Genomic DNA, 17,908 nt, shown 5'->3' with positions numbered 1-17,908 from the left:
TTTTTGTCTCACTTGGAGATCTTTTTCCTTTGGACCATATGAACTGGAACCATAAACTCACTGAACATTAAATCTCACCAAATGAGGGTAAATCTATCCTCACCATCGTATCCACTCATTATACTCCACACCTGAACATAGTCATTATATGAACAACATACCCTCATATCTCAATGTCTGTACTTTGACCTGTTAACCTTTTACCCCTAATAGGGGATATTGCAGATTATGTATTCCTCACACCATCCGATCCAAAACTGAACTTCGCACCCCTTGATAATCTGTACCTTATTCATATTGATAACCAGAAACTCTACACTTAAACTCTGTACCGTATTTTTTTTATTTTAACATCATCTTAATAAAATTCTTAAACACCCTAAGACCTAGGAAATACTTGCAGGGAATTTATATCTGTGTGGAGAACAGGAATTATTCAGACAATTTATTTTAAAGGGCCAAATGGCTTATACAACTCCTGGATAAGAGTTTGGTGCTTTCAGATCCCTGATTAACCCTGTTGTGCAAAAATAACAAACAGCCAGTGTGTTTTAGGGAAACAGACAGAGTTCAATGGAAACATTTTAGCCCTCCTGGCCAGCACTAGGAAATCTGAGAAACTCTACTTAGCCAAACTGGCACCTCAGCAAGGGGAATTCTTCTGGGGTTGGCAAGGGCACCTCCTGAACAAAAGTTGAAATGTGTGTTGTGCAGACCCTTCCGTTAGACGCCAACTGCAAAATTAATTACTGGGGAGCTGCGAAGGGGAAGCTTTAAACAAAGAGCTAAATTGTGTCTTGGAAAGGCTGCAGGGGAGAAGGAACCTACAATTTGTAATGAAAGAGAAAAAAAGGCAGAGAAAAAATGTTGCTGCTCATCTTTCCTAGTTAACAAGCCAAGAAAGTGTCCTGAAGATGCTGGGTGCAGCTGAGCTGCAAAAAACACACTGTGCAAAGAACAGACTCAAAATAAAGCAATACACTTTCACCCACAATTTTTTTTACCCCATACATTGAGAGGGAGAATGTAGACCCAAATCTATTCATGTAGGTACTTATTCTGTTCCCACAGTATCTGAGCAACTCACAGATTTTATTTCACAACACCCCGGGAGGTAGAAAAGCATTACCCCCTTCTCTTTTTTTTAACAAATGCTGAACAGAACCACAGGGCAGATTAAGTGATTTACCCAGGGAATCTATGGCTGAAGTAGGGCCTAAACCCAGGTTTACTGAATCTTAGTCCAATGCCCTATCCATTAGATGATTTGTCTTACTCTAAAATACACACAAGTGAGTACTCTCTCCCATTCCCCCCACTTTCATTTGTGTTTCGCATTGTGTTGAGGGTGTTTACCTTCCAAACACAGGGATAAGCATTTTATGAGGTTAAATCTGAGGATGTAAGCCTCTCCAAATGCAGGTGAGCTGGCAAATAATTTTTTCTATTTCAGTGCAGCATAGATTCATGAGATGTCTCCCAAGCCATAAACATCCCGAGAAGCAGCAGTCCTGCAGTCTTACTCCAGTGCATGAGGGGCAACTGGAGGCAGGGCACTACCCAGCAGACAATGATGAGCAGAACAAGAGTCTTGTCCGTTGCGGGCACAACCTGTCTCTCCCCTATTTGACAGGGATTCCTCACAATGCCTCTCCTTGATCGAAAACTCAACAGGCTGGTTCCCATCAGACTTATTCTGTACAGATGGGGGAATGCGTGCACATGGCATTGATAGTGCCCAGTCCCCTGGGGCCACGGTTTACATTAGGGAGTTATGGATATAGTGTTTGATTTTTATAAGGCAAAATTTAGCAACCTACCTCACAATATTTCCCCCCCCCCCATGTTTACACAGAGCAGCTGGAGAACTTTTCTTCCCAACAAACACCCCATGCCAGCATGGTCCAGAGGTCAGAAAAAAAAGATCAGTCTCTTCAGCTACTCTGGTGAGGCATGAAAGCCCAACCACAGCACCAGTCAGTGCCACAGGCAGCAGCAGCTGGTGCAGTGAGGGAGCCGGGCGGGCCTCTTGGGGACTGAATAGCAACATCTCCCTCCCCCTTCCCGCTCTCCCCATCTCCCTTCCTTCCCCTCACTCCTAGTCCCGCTCTTCCCTCCACCCCTCCTTCATTTCTTCCCACTTTTCCCCCTTCTCAACTTTCCCGCTATTTTCTGCTACCGCGCATGCGCCCCAGACCAGCTCTCCCAGGAGCGTTCTCTGTTACGCATGCGTCATGTGGTCGCGCCAAGATCGGGCGTTCTCTCTCTGCCATATGGGTATCGCCGTGTGTAAGCCTCTGCGATAGCGCATGCGCATTGGTGACACAGCGCAGGGGATGGCGCGTATTTTTCCTCAACGCATGCGCAGTTATTGTCCAGCGGCGGAGGGTAGGGGTGGAAGGAGAGAGGTGGGCAAGCGGCCCGTGGCGCTTGCGCAACCTAGGGTAGGCGGGGTGAGTCGGTAGCAGCGTTCCTGCGTTCGGCGCTTGCGCACTGAACGGTCACAGGGGCCCAGGCGACGGAGCGAAGATGGCGGCGGTGGTACAGAATGTGGTGAAGCTGTGAGTGGTTCCCCCTCTCCCCCATTTTCCTGCCCCCCTCCCCTCCCGAGCGCTCAGCGGAGCAGTCCGGGCCCCGGCTGGGCTCTCTCCCCTCGGGAGAATCTAAGTGACCCGTCGGGAGAATCTAAGTGACCCGGACCGGCGGTGGCGCGGAGGACTCCTGCAATGGGGCTTTCATTGTTAGGCGCAAAGTTTCTCAGCCGGCTCCTCAGGCGGAGTGGGGATACCGGCGCGTGGGGGGAGCGGGGCGGAGTATGGGCCCCTTGCGGCCCCTGGGGGTGGGAACGGGGGGAGGAGACCACCCTCACAGGTTGGCCTCCGTAGGGTCCCTGCGGGGTGTGAAGGGGGGGAGCAAAGCCCCCACTTCTAGTATGGGGGGGAGGGAGGATTATCCTCCTCAGAACACCACCACCGAGAACAGCAGGGAGACATTTCCTGTCCAGTCCCCCCTCCCCCGCCCAGTTCCACTGGGGGATGGGGAAGAAGACATCCATTTATATAGCTGCCATGAGGAACAGGGTCCTCCACAAGGCTCAGGCTAGACTAGGGGTTGAAGCTTCTCTTTCCAGGGGATCCATATGGGAGCACAAGCTACTGCTCCCTACGGGTGCAGAGCGCTGGAAAGGCTACAGTTCCATTGACCTTCTAAACCAGCAGTCCTGCCCCCCATCTTTCCTAAATGTTAAAGAATAAGAGAAGGTACGAGAGAGGTGTCTGCAAGACTGCCCTAAGGGTAAGGGCTACAGCTTCCTAACCTCACCAAGGTGTGAAAAGGGCCAGCTCACCTCATAGTCTTGATAAAAGTGGTGTGAAGGAGCAAAAGTGCTGTTTTAAAAACTGGACTTGAAAAATCATGGTGATTCAGCCAGCCAGATTGCAGGGTTTAAATTGAAGAGGGTTTTGTGGTAGGTAGGATAAGGATGGTAGGCCTTGACAGAAGTGGTGGTTGTGTGTAATTGTGATGACATTGCTTATAACTTCTTGAGGTTATAAGCTTACAGTCTGCTTTGATTCTTCAGTAATTCATAATAATGGCTGTCATGTGGCAGACTGTGGTCAGGAAGCAGTATTTGGGGTTAAGTCCAGGTGTGTGATATGATTTCCATGTTTCTGATTAAGTTCCTCTTTCCTTTCCTCTCTGGACATTGTCAAACCTTTGCTGTCTCTAAAGAAACTTGAGAAGAGCAAAAAAAAAGTTCTCTGGAACACACTAAGCAGCAGGTATTCTTAAAAATTCTTTGGGGAAAGGACAGTCTTAGCAACTAGAACATCACTTTCTCTTTCTGCAAATCACGCTATTTGAGCCTCGGGCAGAGAGAGAGAAGGGTGATCTTGGGGTCAAGGCACTGCAATGGACCTCAGGTACCTGAGGGTAAATTCCTGCCTTAGCCATTTGTTTCTCACATATCCCTGGGTAGGTTATTTAATATGCCCTGTGCTTCAGTTCCCCATCTGTAAAAAGCAGATTGTATTTCCCTGTCTCTTATGGGGGTTGTGAGGATAAAATCCATTAATAATTGTGAGGTGCACAGGTACACAGTAATTAGGGGCCGTATAGGTACCTAGATCTCTCTAAATATACACTACCAGGTGTGCAGGTATTGTAGAGTAGTAGCCCAAAATATAGACTCTCTTTTTTATATAGTGTTTTTCATCACTAGACTCAAAGCACTTTACAAAGGAGGTTAGTATCAGTATCCCCAGCACCAAATGTTACACTGCACCAAAATGTTACTACAGTGTAACTGGATTATTACTGTAGAGTATTGTAGTAACATGCTTTTAAATAAGGGATGACTGAGCCAAACATCCTCCTAACCCTCCCCATTCTTTTGATCTGTGTGTGACTTTTTGTACGTTTTCTGGTCTTAGTTCAGTCTAAAAGGAAGCAAAATATAAGTATCAAGTTATCCACTTGTCACATGAGCATGGAATTTAATTATTTTTAATGAAAAGGGCAGTTGGGGTTTTTAATTTTTTTTAAACATAAAATGTAAATCGGGGTTGGCAGCCTTTCAGGAGTGGTGTGCCGAGTTTTCCTTTATTTACTCTAATTTAAGGTTTCGCATGCCAGTAACACATTTTAATGTTTTTAGAAGGTCTCTTTCTATAAGTCTATAATATATAACTAAACTATTGTTGTTTGTAAAGTAAATAAAGTTTTTAAAATGTTTAAGAAGCTTCATTTAAAATTAAATTAAAATGCAGAGCCCCCCAGACCGGTGGCCAGGACCTGGGCAGTGTGAGTGCCACTGCAAATCAGCTCATGTGCTGCCTTTCGCACAAGTGCCATAGGTTGCCTACCCCTGATGTAAATGAACAGCTGTTTTTAAAAACTAATGATGGATGTTTAATTACCACTGTGTATGTGAGCTAAAACTGTTTTTAAAGTAGATTTTTTTAATCATGGTTGGTATAGATTAGGTAAAAGCTGAGAATGCGGACCCAGTGTGCTAGGCAGTGTGTGTATGCTCTGCCCTGAACACTTTATGATCCAAATAGATGAGACAAAGGATGGGACAGGAAACAGAAGGGGGGGAACTAGGTTGCTCAAGGTCACGGAGCTAGGAAAAGAACTTGGGTCTTCTGGGTCCCAGCCCAGTTCCTTATCCACTGGACCATACTGCATCTCCAGTAGCATTTTAATACCATTTTAGAAAACAGGTTTATAGACTTAAGTTCAGATCCCATTGTCAGTCATGCCAGAGTAAATCTTGAGTAACTCTATCAAAGTCTGAAGTGTTGTATTTACTTGTGTATAACTGAAAGCAGAATGTGTTCCTATGTCCTTTAGAAAAATGGTCTTTCTCAGTGGTTCCTTTTCTTTTTGTGGATACAGACTAACACGGCTGCTACTCTGAAACCTCTCATTACAGTGTGTTTGGTAACGCCCATTGTTTCAAGTTCTCTGTGTATATAAATCTCCCCACTGTATTTTCCACTGAATGCATCCGATGAAGTGAGCTGTAGCTCACGAAAGCTTATGCTCAAATAAATTTGTTAGTCTCTAAAGTGCCACAAGTACTCCTTTTCTTTTTTCAGTGGTTTCTGAATTCTTTCATGCCGTGATCACCTTTTGGCTCACATCTGTTAACATGGCCCGCAGGGGCAATGGTGCCAATTCAGATATTACTTTTTGGGGCTAGAGCAGATTTTTCAGCCCTGCTTCCCCTTCTTACATCCAGCCCTGGTCCACCCCTAGGTCTCAGGGAGGGAGTTACCATCGCAGACCAAAGTGCATGGATTGGGCACACCCGCCCCAGCGAGGGTGGCAGCTCAGGCTCCTCCCCATCCCTCCTCTGCACCACAGCTCCCTGTCAGGCTGGCGGGGGGTGGTGTCTCATTTCAGTGCTGCCAGCCCTTGGATTTTGCTGCCAGTGGCAGGGACCAACCTCTACATAGCCAGCTCTGTGTACCTATGCTCTCTGCCTTGCAATGGGACCATGAACAGTCTCCCTGTCTCCCCCTGCCCTACTTAAATGGCAGCCCTGTCTACCCCTCCTTGTTAACTTGAGGCTTCCAATGGCACTAGGAGGAGCTGCCATGAGGTCCGGCAGGAGGGCCCAGCAGGCAGTGCAGGACCCAGGACCAGCCAAGCTCCCTTCAGATCCCCACTGCCTTCCCTCACCCTGCTATTTACCCTTCTCTCCGCTGGCTTGATGTTTCAAGACACCTCTTCCCCTCCCTCCCTCGGGGGTCATAACTCACAGTTTGGAAAAGGAGTCTATATTGAGCAAGGAAATCATGTTGAACCTGTGTCAGCTCATTGTTAAAAGTGGATGCAGCCAATAGGCTTTTATTTTTCTCTAGTATGGGCTGAACCACTGGGAAGGGTTTAGGTTGGATATTGGCTGCTGAGCAAATTTCTGGTCTGCTTTTTTAGTATAGAAGCAAAGACACAGAGTCTGTTCTTTTTTCCCTCCTTGGATCAAGATATTTTTGCATATGCAGGACGTATTCGGAAATGCATGAAATTTTTAAAAATATTTTGCTTTATTTGACATTTTCAGTCTATTTAAGCTGTGTTTGAATGCACAGCAATGGCGTTATCAATACAATCAGCTTGTGCATTAAGCTCAGACATTAGTTTTTAATTGTATCTTAGAAATGTGCATTATTAGATTGAACTGTATAAAAGTATTGATATGACTTTAATAAAAAACTAGGTTATGTATTTTAAAAAGAGAATATCCAGTCCAGCCATTTGTTTGTGGAAAAGTTTTGACTCTTCCATTAAGATCTCTTTCCTGATGATGTCACTTTTTTTTTTTACCCCCTGCTTTTGATTTCTCCACTTCCTGATTTTTGGGCCACTCTACAGTACAAACCATGTTAGCTGCTAAGGGGAATCCTATTCTGTTTCCGAACACCTTTAGGAAAATTTTCCATCCTGAGAACTGCTATAATATTTAATGCTTACATAGTGCCTTTAATCCAAGAGACTAAGGGCATGTCTACATTTGCCATTTAAAGTGGAAAAAGTCCCTTTTCTGCTCAAAAACTGTGGGAGCGTCTACACTTGCCAATGACTTTTTTGCGGCAAAACTCAAAAGTTTCACTGCAAAAAGTAAACCACCTCCATGAGAGGCGTACAGCTCTTACCGGTGATGCTTTTGCGGTGATGTGCAGGTGAAGACATGTTCTTCCTGTTTACAGAACTTTTAGTCTCCGGAGCATATCCCACAGTGCCTAGGTGACCACTCTGGCCAGCAGCTCTGCTGCTCTGATGCCAGGTAAACAGACATCCACCCCTCCCCCTGTAAAGCCCCTGGAACTTTGAAACTTCCCTTCCTGTTTTCTTGGCAAGTGCACACTTATCATCTGGCCAAGTGATAATGGCTGCTCTAGGGGCCAAAGATCCCCAGCTTGGAGCAATGTTGAGCTACTGGAGCTGATCAGTGTTTGGGGAGAGGAGGCTGTGCAGAGGCCCAGGATGTCCCGTGATCACCCCCCACCCTCCTTTTCCCACAAGACCTAGCTGTCAAAATGGAGAGAGCTGCACTGTGGATTAGCTGTCCTCAGTGCGCTGTTCTTATGGGGGAAGTGCTGCAGATGTAAACACTCTCTGAGGCCTGTGGAAGTAAGTGAGTACACAAACTAGTGCTTTTCTTTTACCGGTTCACTATCACTAGTGAAACTGACAGCATAAAACCTCTGCAAGTGTAGACATAGCCTAAAAGCCTACAAGGGAGGGTAGTTGGTAGAATTATCCCTGTTTTGAAAATGAAGCACAGAGCTATTAAGAGCACTCTGTATGAGTAGCTGAACTGGGAATAGAGTCCAGGTCTTTTAACTCAGGGTCCAGGAGGGCTCTCTCCGGAGGTCTGGACAGCTTCTATAGACTGAAGTGGAGAAGAGACTTGTTTTGTCAATAGCATCATTTACTGATCAGTTATCAGAGCAAAAGATAGTTTCATGCACTGATCGGGGAACTGTCTTAGCAAGCAGTTGAGAGTTTCATCTGTAGTATGGATATAGCTTATACTCCTGTCTACCCTACAAATTTAGCTGTATAGGGAGATATGTCCAAATCTGTATCGTAGTTGGGGACATGGCTAAAGCATAATGATATGCAGTCTGCTGTAACACAGAACTATGCTTTAACTGTGTTGGTTGACAACAGTACTGTAAGCACGACCTCCCTACTTCAAAGAATTTTAAAAAAAGTGTGACTTGTGCCACATACTACTTTGTGGCGTTGAACTTGCTAAGATTAGTGCTAACCTGACGGTCAGAAACCCATAGGGACACTGGCTCTCTTAGTTGGTTCTGAGGACCATTTTATCCCTCACATAATCTTGTTTGGCTGTCAAATCTTTCTGTCCTGTGCATAAGCAGAAAGGACTGTGGATGAAACAGAATTTTTGATGTGCAGGTGCATCTGAAATGGATATTATCTTCTTATTTTTGGGAAGTTTTCCCCCCTAGTTAAAGGGGTTGTTCTCCTTTAGCTTACATCAGTTTTCCTCCTTATAACTCCACTGACTTCAATGGACTTAATCTTGTTCTTCACTGATGTTGGATCAAAACCAGGATTGATATATTTAAATCTCAGCTTCCCCATCCCAAGTGTATGCCTTTGTTCTACATTATGTCCAGCAAAATATTTTGCATGGAATGTTATGTGCAAATTCTCATGTGTTGCCTGAAAGACAAGCTCCCATGTGTCATGTCTTGTTGTTCATCCCGTTAAACTAGTAGCTTCCTTGCCATGTGTGTAATTACTGAGTTGTGTTATGGAGCCAGCCTGAGTGCCTTTCCTCTCTGACTCATGTTCTCTGCTTTGATGAGGTCATTTCAGCCAGTGTAGAAGTGTCAGAATCTATCTATATGTGTGTGTAAACAAAGGGCTGTTGTGCTTATGTATTTATCAATTTTTTTCTTTCCTTTCCTTTCCTCTCCTGGCATTGGAGACATAAAATTCTCTCTTCTTTAGCAAGCTGAAGTCACCAGATTCTCTGCTTTCCCTCTCCCTGCTACTTTGTGGCAAGATTTTAACATTGAAATTACTATAATTAATGCTCATTCAATTACGTGAGTCTTTAGTGCTGCTGTAGCAAAAAAAAAAGAGAGAAAAGAAAGGGGAAAAAAAAAGCCAAAACCTTGAAGGGGGGAAAAAGTAGATTTAATCAGTCTTGTATTCTTCCTGTCGGTTCGTGACTTCCCCCTGTTTTTGCTAACTTGATTACCAAGCAGAATTGGATTTTTTTTCCTCTATTGGATCTATATATTGAAAATGTGCTTCAGTATAGCGTAACAATATAAAAAGACTCTAAGTAGAGGGACCATCAAATCAGTGATTTACTCAGAGGGTAAGGACATGAGCATAGCATGTAGGTAGGTCACCTGAATTTTGAGTGTGGGGATGGAAATATAGCTCTTGGCATCACTCCAAAATGCTACTCCATAATTTTGTGACAAATCTATGTCCATGATACCTTTATTGTTGTCTGTGTGTGGCAAACTTGAGATCATCCTGTCTTCACAGGAGCAGGAAGGGAGAACTCAAAGTCTCCTTCCAAGATGCATGCCTCCAGCACTTGATCTAAATGAGAATCTCTGTTAGCACTGCAGGGTCTGTCACATATTTAAGGACTTCTGAATCTGTTCAGTGGTTCACATGCATTACAAATTTTTTATTAGTTTATGCAGTGCTTCCAGAGTATCCCAAAAATGCAATTATCACTCCACTCATCAGTTAAAATCCAGCTACTTCTTGGTTGTGTAATGGCAGCCCCACTGCACAACAACTTAGGGCAGAAAGTGAAGGAGTCGTATATCCAATTTAAACTGCACAGTATACCAGAGTTATAATTTGCTTAAGTGCTGATTGGTTCCTTTACTCAGTTCCAGTTAGGATACCCACCTTTTTAACACTTAGAAGCCAGAAATTTGGTACAAAATTTAATTGAAAACCCAAATATAAATCAAGGTGATGGTCTCGTATGAAACAGTGAATTATTTATGGAGAATTGTAGCTTGGAACCCATCTGTTTTAAGACCTTTGTACATAGTGCATCATTCTGTGATATTTCATGAAATGATATTTAGGGTAAAAGATTGGTTGCTCAGGGAGTTGGCAGTTGGGTAATAGAGCTTTTCAACTCTTCCATTTGACGGCAGCCAGGGTTAGCAATGCCTTAAAAAAAAATAAAGCCCGTAGATTCCCTAGCCAGTTCTCAGCAGGACAGATGTCACTGATTCGCTCCCTTGCTAGTACTCTTGGCAGAAATGCCAAGGATTGAAAGAGCCATGGAGACTTATCTCCATCCCCAGAGTTGAGCAGCGGTGATTGGCTTTGAGCAGCTTCCATTGCTCATACTCCTGGTGAACAGGGCTTCAGATTCAAGGCGTGTCAGCCTGGTCCCTTGTTCTCTGCTCTGTGTCCCTATCTGGTTCCCTCATTATATACCTTTTGACCTTTATCTCCATTCCTGTTATTTTTTACTTGTCCCCTGTATTCAGTCAATTTCTAGGTCCCATGGTACTTCCCTCGTCTAGAGGATGGGTCTTTTGTTCTTGGTGGGTTCTGTCCACTGTTCCTGAGGATTCAAATAGGCTGGTCTGGTGGTCTCTTCTCAGCATCCCTCTAGATCCCTCGTTTTGACCCTGTGACCTGCCTTTCATACTTTGTACCCTGTAATCAAGTAAGTGCTGGGCTCTGCAGCATGTCCCTCATCTGAGGGGGTGGGCCTCTTAATTAATCATGTTTGTTTATGGTAGTGTCTAAGGAGCAACCAAGAATGGAACCCTGTTGTGCTAGGCACTGCACAAACATAGAATACTCTTTGCAGGTACTGGGACAAATGAGTCTAGACCTGCCCAAAATTAAAAGCCCCTCCCCCCCATCTAAGGGGGAGGAATCACTAGGCCGAGGCCACAGGTGAGTGCATGGGACTGCGAAGGAGACAACAGGAATGGAAGTGAGGTCAAATGTTAAAAATCAGGGAACCAGAGGGGGACAGCAAACAGAGAAGCCCAAACAGTGCCTGCTGCTCCTCAAAGGTGTCTAAGGAGGTAGTATACAGTCCCTAGGGGAACTGCACCCAGAGTCAATACAGAGTAGCAGACAGTTCCTGACCTGAAGAGCTTACAATCTAAATAGATCAGATAGGCGGGGAAGGGATGTCAGCAAACAGCATGTTCCACAATTTTTGTTAGGTGAGTTTAATTTTGGGGAGGTCATCTAAATGAAAAGTGAAGGGAGAAGGGACTGAGGGGAACAGGGCAGGTGTGGAGTGAAGCTGAGACAAAGAGAGTGGGCAGGGAAGGAGAGGGTTGGAGCCAACAGTTGACTCTGGCCACCATCCTGGGATTTAAATAGTCTGGTAACTTTCACCAGCATTAAATCCACACTACTGGGATTTAGAATGCTATGCAACTTGACAACTAATAACAATAATATTAAATAAAATAAAAAAACCATTACAAATTGCTCTGATACAAATTACTGGGAAGCCTCTGTGGTTCCTGCAGAACATTATTCAGTGTAAACAGCTTGAGAAAAATATGCCAAAAGCTTTCGGAGAACAGTCTGAAATCCTTACTTTGGAAGGATTGTTGTATATCACACTTGGAGTAATTCCAGATACCTCCTTGGAAGCTGGGTTCTTGTAGGGATCTGATCTGTATGGGTCATTGGTCCGCTCCCTAATGTTAATTCTAGTAAAAGTCTGATTGGGCTTGTCTACATAGTGGTGATAGAATGTCTGATGGTGCAAAGTCCTGAGGTAGGTGTTCCTAAATAGTTATCTGGGAAGTCCTGCAGTAGGGATATAAATCGCCAAGAGCAAAATATATCACAATGGTTTATGTCAGTGGTCCCGAGTGCTTGGCTCCAGCCGTTCTATTGTCTTCAGACTTGGCTACAGATCTTTTACAAAGGTCTAGCTCCAATATTTATGTTGGTACATCCTATCCTGCCAGAGCATCAGGAGAGTTTTAAAAACAGGTGTGTAGAAAGTGCCAGGAAAGGCAAGCAGCAACGGCAGCTAGTAAGAGAATCCTAATAACTAATACATGGTGTCTGTTTCCTCATCCCACAGCCTTGGAGAGCAATATTACAAAGATGCAATGGAGCAGTGCCACAACTACAACGCCAGGCTGTGCGCTGAGAGGAGCGTCCGGCTGCCTTTCCTAGACTCACAGACCGGAGTGGCACAGAGCAACTGCTACATATGGATGGAGAAGCGTCACAGAGGCCCAGGTAGGGCCTTTTCTGCTGTTATGGTACAATAGCGTATCCCCAAAGCCAGCACCAGACTTCCCCTCTGCCTCAGCTTACCCACTCTTGTGTAAACTAGCAGGCCAGCTCACCAGCCAATGTGTCAGTGAAGCTCTCCCCAAAGTCTCAGTATTTAACTTCCTTTTCCCAGGGATGCATTAATTTTTCAAACAGATTTCAACATCAGTCAAGACAGGCCTGGCCCCTCCTAGGGCATCTGCTGCTGCCTGCACAGCAGGTATCTCTAGCCAAGTCTTTCCTCTACCTTGTGTGGCAAACATGCCTTCCAGGTCCTTTCCCTGACCCGTGGTCTCTTTCAGTTCTCCTCATTAAGAGAACTGCTTGTTTCTTTTTTCAGAGTGGTAGCCATGTTAGTTTGCATCAGCAAAAACAATGAGGAGTCCTTGTGACACCTTAGAGACTAACAAATTTATTTGGGCATAAGCTTTCATGGGCTAAAACACACTTTATCAGATGCATGGAGTGGAAAATACAGTAGAGAGGTATAAATACACAGCCCATGAAAAAAATGGGAGTTGCCTTACCAAGTTGGGGGTCATTGCTAACGAGCCAATTCAATTAAGGTGGAAGTGGAGTATTCTCAACAGTTGAGAAGAAGGGGTGAATATCAAGGGAGGAAAAATCACTTTTATAGTGCTAATGAGGCCAGTGTAATCAAGGTGGCCCATTTCAAACAGTTGACAAGAAGGTTTGAGTATCAGCAGAGGGAAATTAGTTTTTGTTGTCACCCATCCAATCCCAGTCTTTATTCAGGCCTAATTTGATGGTGTCCAGTTTGCAAATTAATTCCAGGTCTGCAGTTCCTCTTTGGAGTCTGTTTTTGAAGTTTTTTTTGTTGAAGAATTGCCACTTTTAAGTCTGTTATTGAGTGTCCAGGGAGGCTGAAGTGTTCTCCTACTGGTTTTTTAATGTTATAATTCTTGATGTCTGATTTGTGTCCATTTATTCTTTTGTGTAGAGACTGTCCGGTTTGGCCAATGTGCATGGCAGAGGGGCATTGCTGGCACATGATGGCATATATCACATTGGTAGATGTGCAGGTGAACGAGCCCGATGGTGTGGCTGATGGTGGTTAGGGCCTAAGATGGTGTCCTATCTGAAAAGTCACAGGTGGAGGCTAAGATGAAATCCCTTAAAGGGCCAATTCACCCTGTGGTACATGGGCATAACGCTTGCTGTACTTTATAAGTGTTCAGGTGAGGAAGGAGTGGGGAGGCTCTTTGGTTTTGGTTAATGATGGAGAAGCTGTTTGCCTCAAAGTAACAGGAGTACATTTCTTTTACAGTTCACTTATCTTTCCTCAGCTGCTTTTGCACCTATCTTCCATCATGCACAGTGCTGAAGACTTACCTGTTTATTGTCTTGCATGAATAAGTTCAGCGACCTTTTGTATTCAATGGAGTGTAGTGGTTAGAGCCAGGAAACTGGTAGTCAGGACTCCTGGATTCTAGTCACAACTCTGGAAGCCAGTTGGGTCTAGTTATTATAGCAAGGTGAGTGGGAATTAGGACATCTGGGTTCCCTTCCTGTCTCTGAGTAGAGAGTGTGACTTAATAAACCATGGCAACTGAAAACTGGGGCTGCTGGTTTCTGTGCCTGACTCTGGTACTAACCTGCTATGAACTTGAGAAAATATTCAGGTTCTCGGTGTCCTGGGATCAGAACTGTAACTTGTGATCTCATCAATACATGTGGGATCAGTGTGACCTAGTGGCTAGAACATTGGATTGGAACTCGGGAGACGTGGGTTCTGTTCCTGGCTCAGCCGCTGGCTTGTTGGGTGATCTTGGGTAAGTCATGTCCATTCTGTTCCCATCTCTAAAATGGGTATAGTGATACTGACCTCCTTTGTAAATTGTGGTGTTATTTTATACAGCTCTTTGACAATACAAACTTTGTTTAAGTCATGAGGAATATTATGTTGGAACATTTAGTCTTAGAACCTAACTCTGTATTAGGAAACGCAGAGAAAGCCCTGACATCCCCTAACCTGCAAAAAGAAATGTGTGTGATGGTGTTTATATGATGCTACTACCTGTGGACCACAATCAAGAATCAGAGCCGCACTGTGCTAGTACCTGTGTGGACAAGCTGCAAAGATAGCTCCTGCTCCAGAGAGCATGCAGTCTCGGTATCACAGGACAAAACCGACAAAATGGGGTGAAAAAATAATACTTCGATTGGAAGCTTTTTGTGGCAGGAACCAGTGTTTTGTTCTACCCTGTACAGCACCTAGCACCATGGGGTCCTGGTCCATGACTGGGGCTCCTAGATGCTACTGCAATTCCAGTAATAATGTGAACAGAGGTAGCAGAAATCTTAGCTGGCCTAAGCAATGCTGGACAGCAGTGTTTTGTAGGCATCTCACAGCCTTCTTAAATGTGTGTGGGAGGAATGTGTGGGATTGCAGCTTTGAAGGTTCCCTTGACCATGGCTTTAAGAAACAGAAATTTGGTTGCAAACATGCAGCTGCTGGTAGAAGCTTCCCCTCAGCCCTTTCATTCAGGAGTTCATCTTACCATACTCTGTATGTCATTATGCATTGATATAGACTGAATCTCTCCTACAATGGGGAATGGAATGCTGCCTCTTGGCAGCAAACTTTTGCTCCCAACATTTATCCCATTTTACAGAGAGGCAGTGTGATCCAGAGGGTAGGGCACTAGAATGGGAGTCTGGAAACATGAGGTCTATTCCTGGCTTTGCCAGTGACCTACAGGGTGACCACGAGCCAAGTCACTTTGCCTCTCTGTACCTCAGTTTCCCCTTTCCACCCTGTATCTGTTTAGATTGTAAACTCTGTGGTGGTAAAAAAAAAAAGAAAAGAAAAGAAAAGGAGTACTTGTGGCACTTCAGAGACTAACAAATTTATTTGAGCATAAGCTTTCGTGAGTTACAGCTCACTTCATCGGATGCATTCAGTGGAAAATACAGTGGGAAGATTTATATCTTGCCCACCTTGATTATCACTACAAAAGGCCTCTCCTGCTGGTAATAGCTCACCTTACCTGATCACTCTTGTTACAGTGTGTATGGTAACACCCATTGTTTCATGTTCTCTGTGTATATAAATCTTCCCACTGTATTTTCCATTGAATGCATCCGATGAAGTGACCTGTAGCTCTCGGAAGCTTATGCTCAAATAAATTTGTTAGTCTCTAAGGTGCCACAAGTACTCCTTTTCTTTTTGCGGATACAGACTAACACAGCTGCTACTCTGAAATCTGTGTGGTAGGAACTCTCTTGCTATATGATTGTGCCAAACACAGTGGGGCCTTGATCTTGGTTGGGGCCTCTTGGTGCTAGTGTAATACTAATAATAACTTAGGGTCTTATCCTGAGGGGTGCTGGGGTTAGCCACAGTCACCATTGATTTCCAAAGGCAGTGCCTGTACTCATCGCTTTGTGGCATCAATTTGTCAGAGAATATCAGATTTCAGGCTTTCTTTTGTGTTTTAAAGGTTTAGCCTCTGGTCAGCTCTACTCCTACCCAGCTCGCCGTTGGCGGAAAAAACGCCGTGCTCACCCGCCGGAGGATCCAAGGCTTTCCTTCCCTTCCATCAAACCAGGTGACCCTTCCCTTCCCTCTGATCTCTGTTCGCAATGCAGTTATTAGGCTCTTCTCGTGAGCTATTTCACCTCAGGTTATTGCCTGTGATATTAGGGGAGTGGTCTCGATGACCCAGGAGGTCCCTTCCAGTTCTGAGTTTATATATTCTTCTCTCGGGTTGACGATGCAGCCTCACCCATGTCACGTCCATACTGTGCATAGAGCATGGTCAGAAATAACCTCTTGGCATTACTGAGCTCCATAAATGCCACAGTTACACCAGCTAGGGTAGAAATCCTCCATTGTTGGCATTGTATGGGTTGTGGCATTCGTGGCTGAGCTCAACGTAGCGAGAACTTGAGCAGTCAACTGCTAGCTCTACTCATCTGAGCTGCTCCTGTGGGCTGCTGATTTGGGACCATTGCAGGAGCAGGGAGGGAATGTATGTTTGAAGAAGCTGCCTGTTGCTTTACCCCACATGGACACCTTTTGAGTGGGGAATTGGAGTAGATCACTGTTCTGCAGCTTTCCCCAGTTTTTTACCCCATGGGTCTCTAGACCAGTGTGGGAAGCACCAAGGTAGGATAAGCATAGGAGAGATCCACTGTCCTTTGGGATCTAAGCCAACTACTAAGCATCTGGTCTTGGGGAAAATACCCCTCCCTCATAAATGTTGTTGCATAATTGTGTATTTTGGAAGGAGTACATCTTCCTTAAAAGGAGTACTTGTGGCACCTTCAAGACTAACAAATTTATTTGAGCATCTGATGAAGTGAGCGGTAGCTCACGAAAGCTTATGCTCAAATAAATTTGTTAGTCTCTAAGGTGCCACGAGTACTCCTTTTCTTTTTGTGGATACAGACTACATGGCTGCTACTCTGAAACCTGTACGTCTTCCTTAGGAACACCTGTTGATGGCCAGTATTGGAGAGACGATACTAGTCTAGATGGGCTCATTGGTCTTATCTAGCATTGTGGGATAGGGGGTGGGGTACCAGGCTAGATGGGTCCATTGGTTTGATTCAGCATTACAGGGAGTGGAAGGGTAGCAAGCTAGACTGACCCATTGTTCTGATCCAGTGCAGTTGGATGGTGGAGATCCTAGAGTAAGTGGTTCTGGGCATGGCAGGTAGATCGTGGTACTGGACTAGAAGAACTGTAATGATATTTTCAGAGTGCCAGTGCAGTTCAGGGTCCCATCTGTGCTACAGAATCAAGTGTATTGCAGAACTCATTTGCAACATTCCTGATACCTGACATTGTAACTCTGTCCCACAGTGTAGACAGGTCCTAATTACATCTCCAAATTGTGCTAATGCCTTGGATGTGTTTTCTCCCTTGCACACAATTAGTTGATTTGGTGGTATAATTGTGACCTAGTAGCATGGAGAACCTACTTCTGTTTTTTTTTAGCTTTTGGCTATAATTTTCTTTCCCCTTTCTACAGATACTGATCAGACCTTAAAGAAAGAGGGGCTGATCTCCCAGGATGGCAGCAGTCTGGAGGCTCTCCTGAGGACTGACCCCCTGGAGAAACGCAGCCTGCCAGACCCGCGCAATGATGACGACAGCCTCAGCGAGTTCCCTGTCACCAACAGCCGTGCGCGGAAGGTACGGCAGAGAGAGGGCATTCTCCCCTATGTTGCAAGAGGGAGCTTCATGGTAAAACACAAATGTCTCACTGTTAAAGACAAACACAGCACACTTTTTTTCTTTCTCTTTCTTCTGTCTTGTTAGGCCCCTCTCTGACTGCTGTTTTGTGGTTAGGGTGTATGTCTGTCTGTCTTTCAGCGGGGGATGAAGACCTGGATCTACGGAGGGACCACTGAGCACTCAAAATTTTGAACCCCTGGTGGGAGCCTGCCATTGGGTGTGGGGAGCAGGAGGTAGCAGTGGCAGAGCAGGAAGCCAGGAGTGCAGTGAACTATTGGATTTGTTTTCTGGTGGTAGAAAAAGAAAAACTCTTTCATTTTATCCAGGCCCCATTTTGGCTTAATAGAGAGGATGCATGTGTAGCGCACTGGACGGGGACTTGGGAGACCTGGGTTCTGT

General features: G+C 44.9%; 1 protein-coding gene across 4 annotated transcripts in view; it reads left to right on the top strand.

Annotated features, from left to right (window-relative positions):
• The first annotated feature begins 2,436 nt into the window (after window positions 1-2,436).
• The window catches only part of DPF2 (double PHD fingers 2), a 42,539-nt gene continuing 27,067 nt past the window's right edge, over window positions 2,437-17,908 (top strand). For all 4 annotated transcript variants that reach the window (XM_048856026.2, XM_048856024.2, XM_048856023.2 and 1 more), the window contains exons 1-4: window positions 2,437-2,561; window positions 12,107-12,267; window positions 15,768-15,875; window positions 17,304-17,467. In XM_048856026.2, coding sequence (XP_048711983.1) covers window positions 2,530-2,561; window positions 12,107-12,267; window positions 15,768-15,875; window positions 17,304-17,467 — 465 coding nt within the window. In that variant the 5' untranslated portion in view covers window positions 2,437-2,529. The remainder of the gene's footprint in view (window positions 2,562-12,106; window positions 12,268-15,767; window positions 15,876-17,303; window positions 17,468-17,908) is intronic.

The sequence above is a fragment of the Caretta caretta genome, chromosome 7 (genome assembly GCF_965140235.1).
Source record: "Caretta caretta isolate rCarCar2 chromosome 7, rCarCar1.hap1, whole genome shotgun sequence".
Lineage (NCBI taxonomy): Eukaryota > Metazoa > Chordata > Testudines > Cheloniidae > Caretta > Caretta caretta.
The sequence above is the reverse complement of the archived record's forward strand: the minus strand, read 5'-3'. Positions and strand labels throughout refer to the sequence as shown.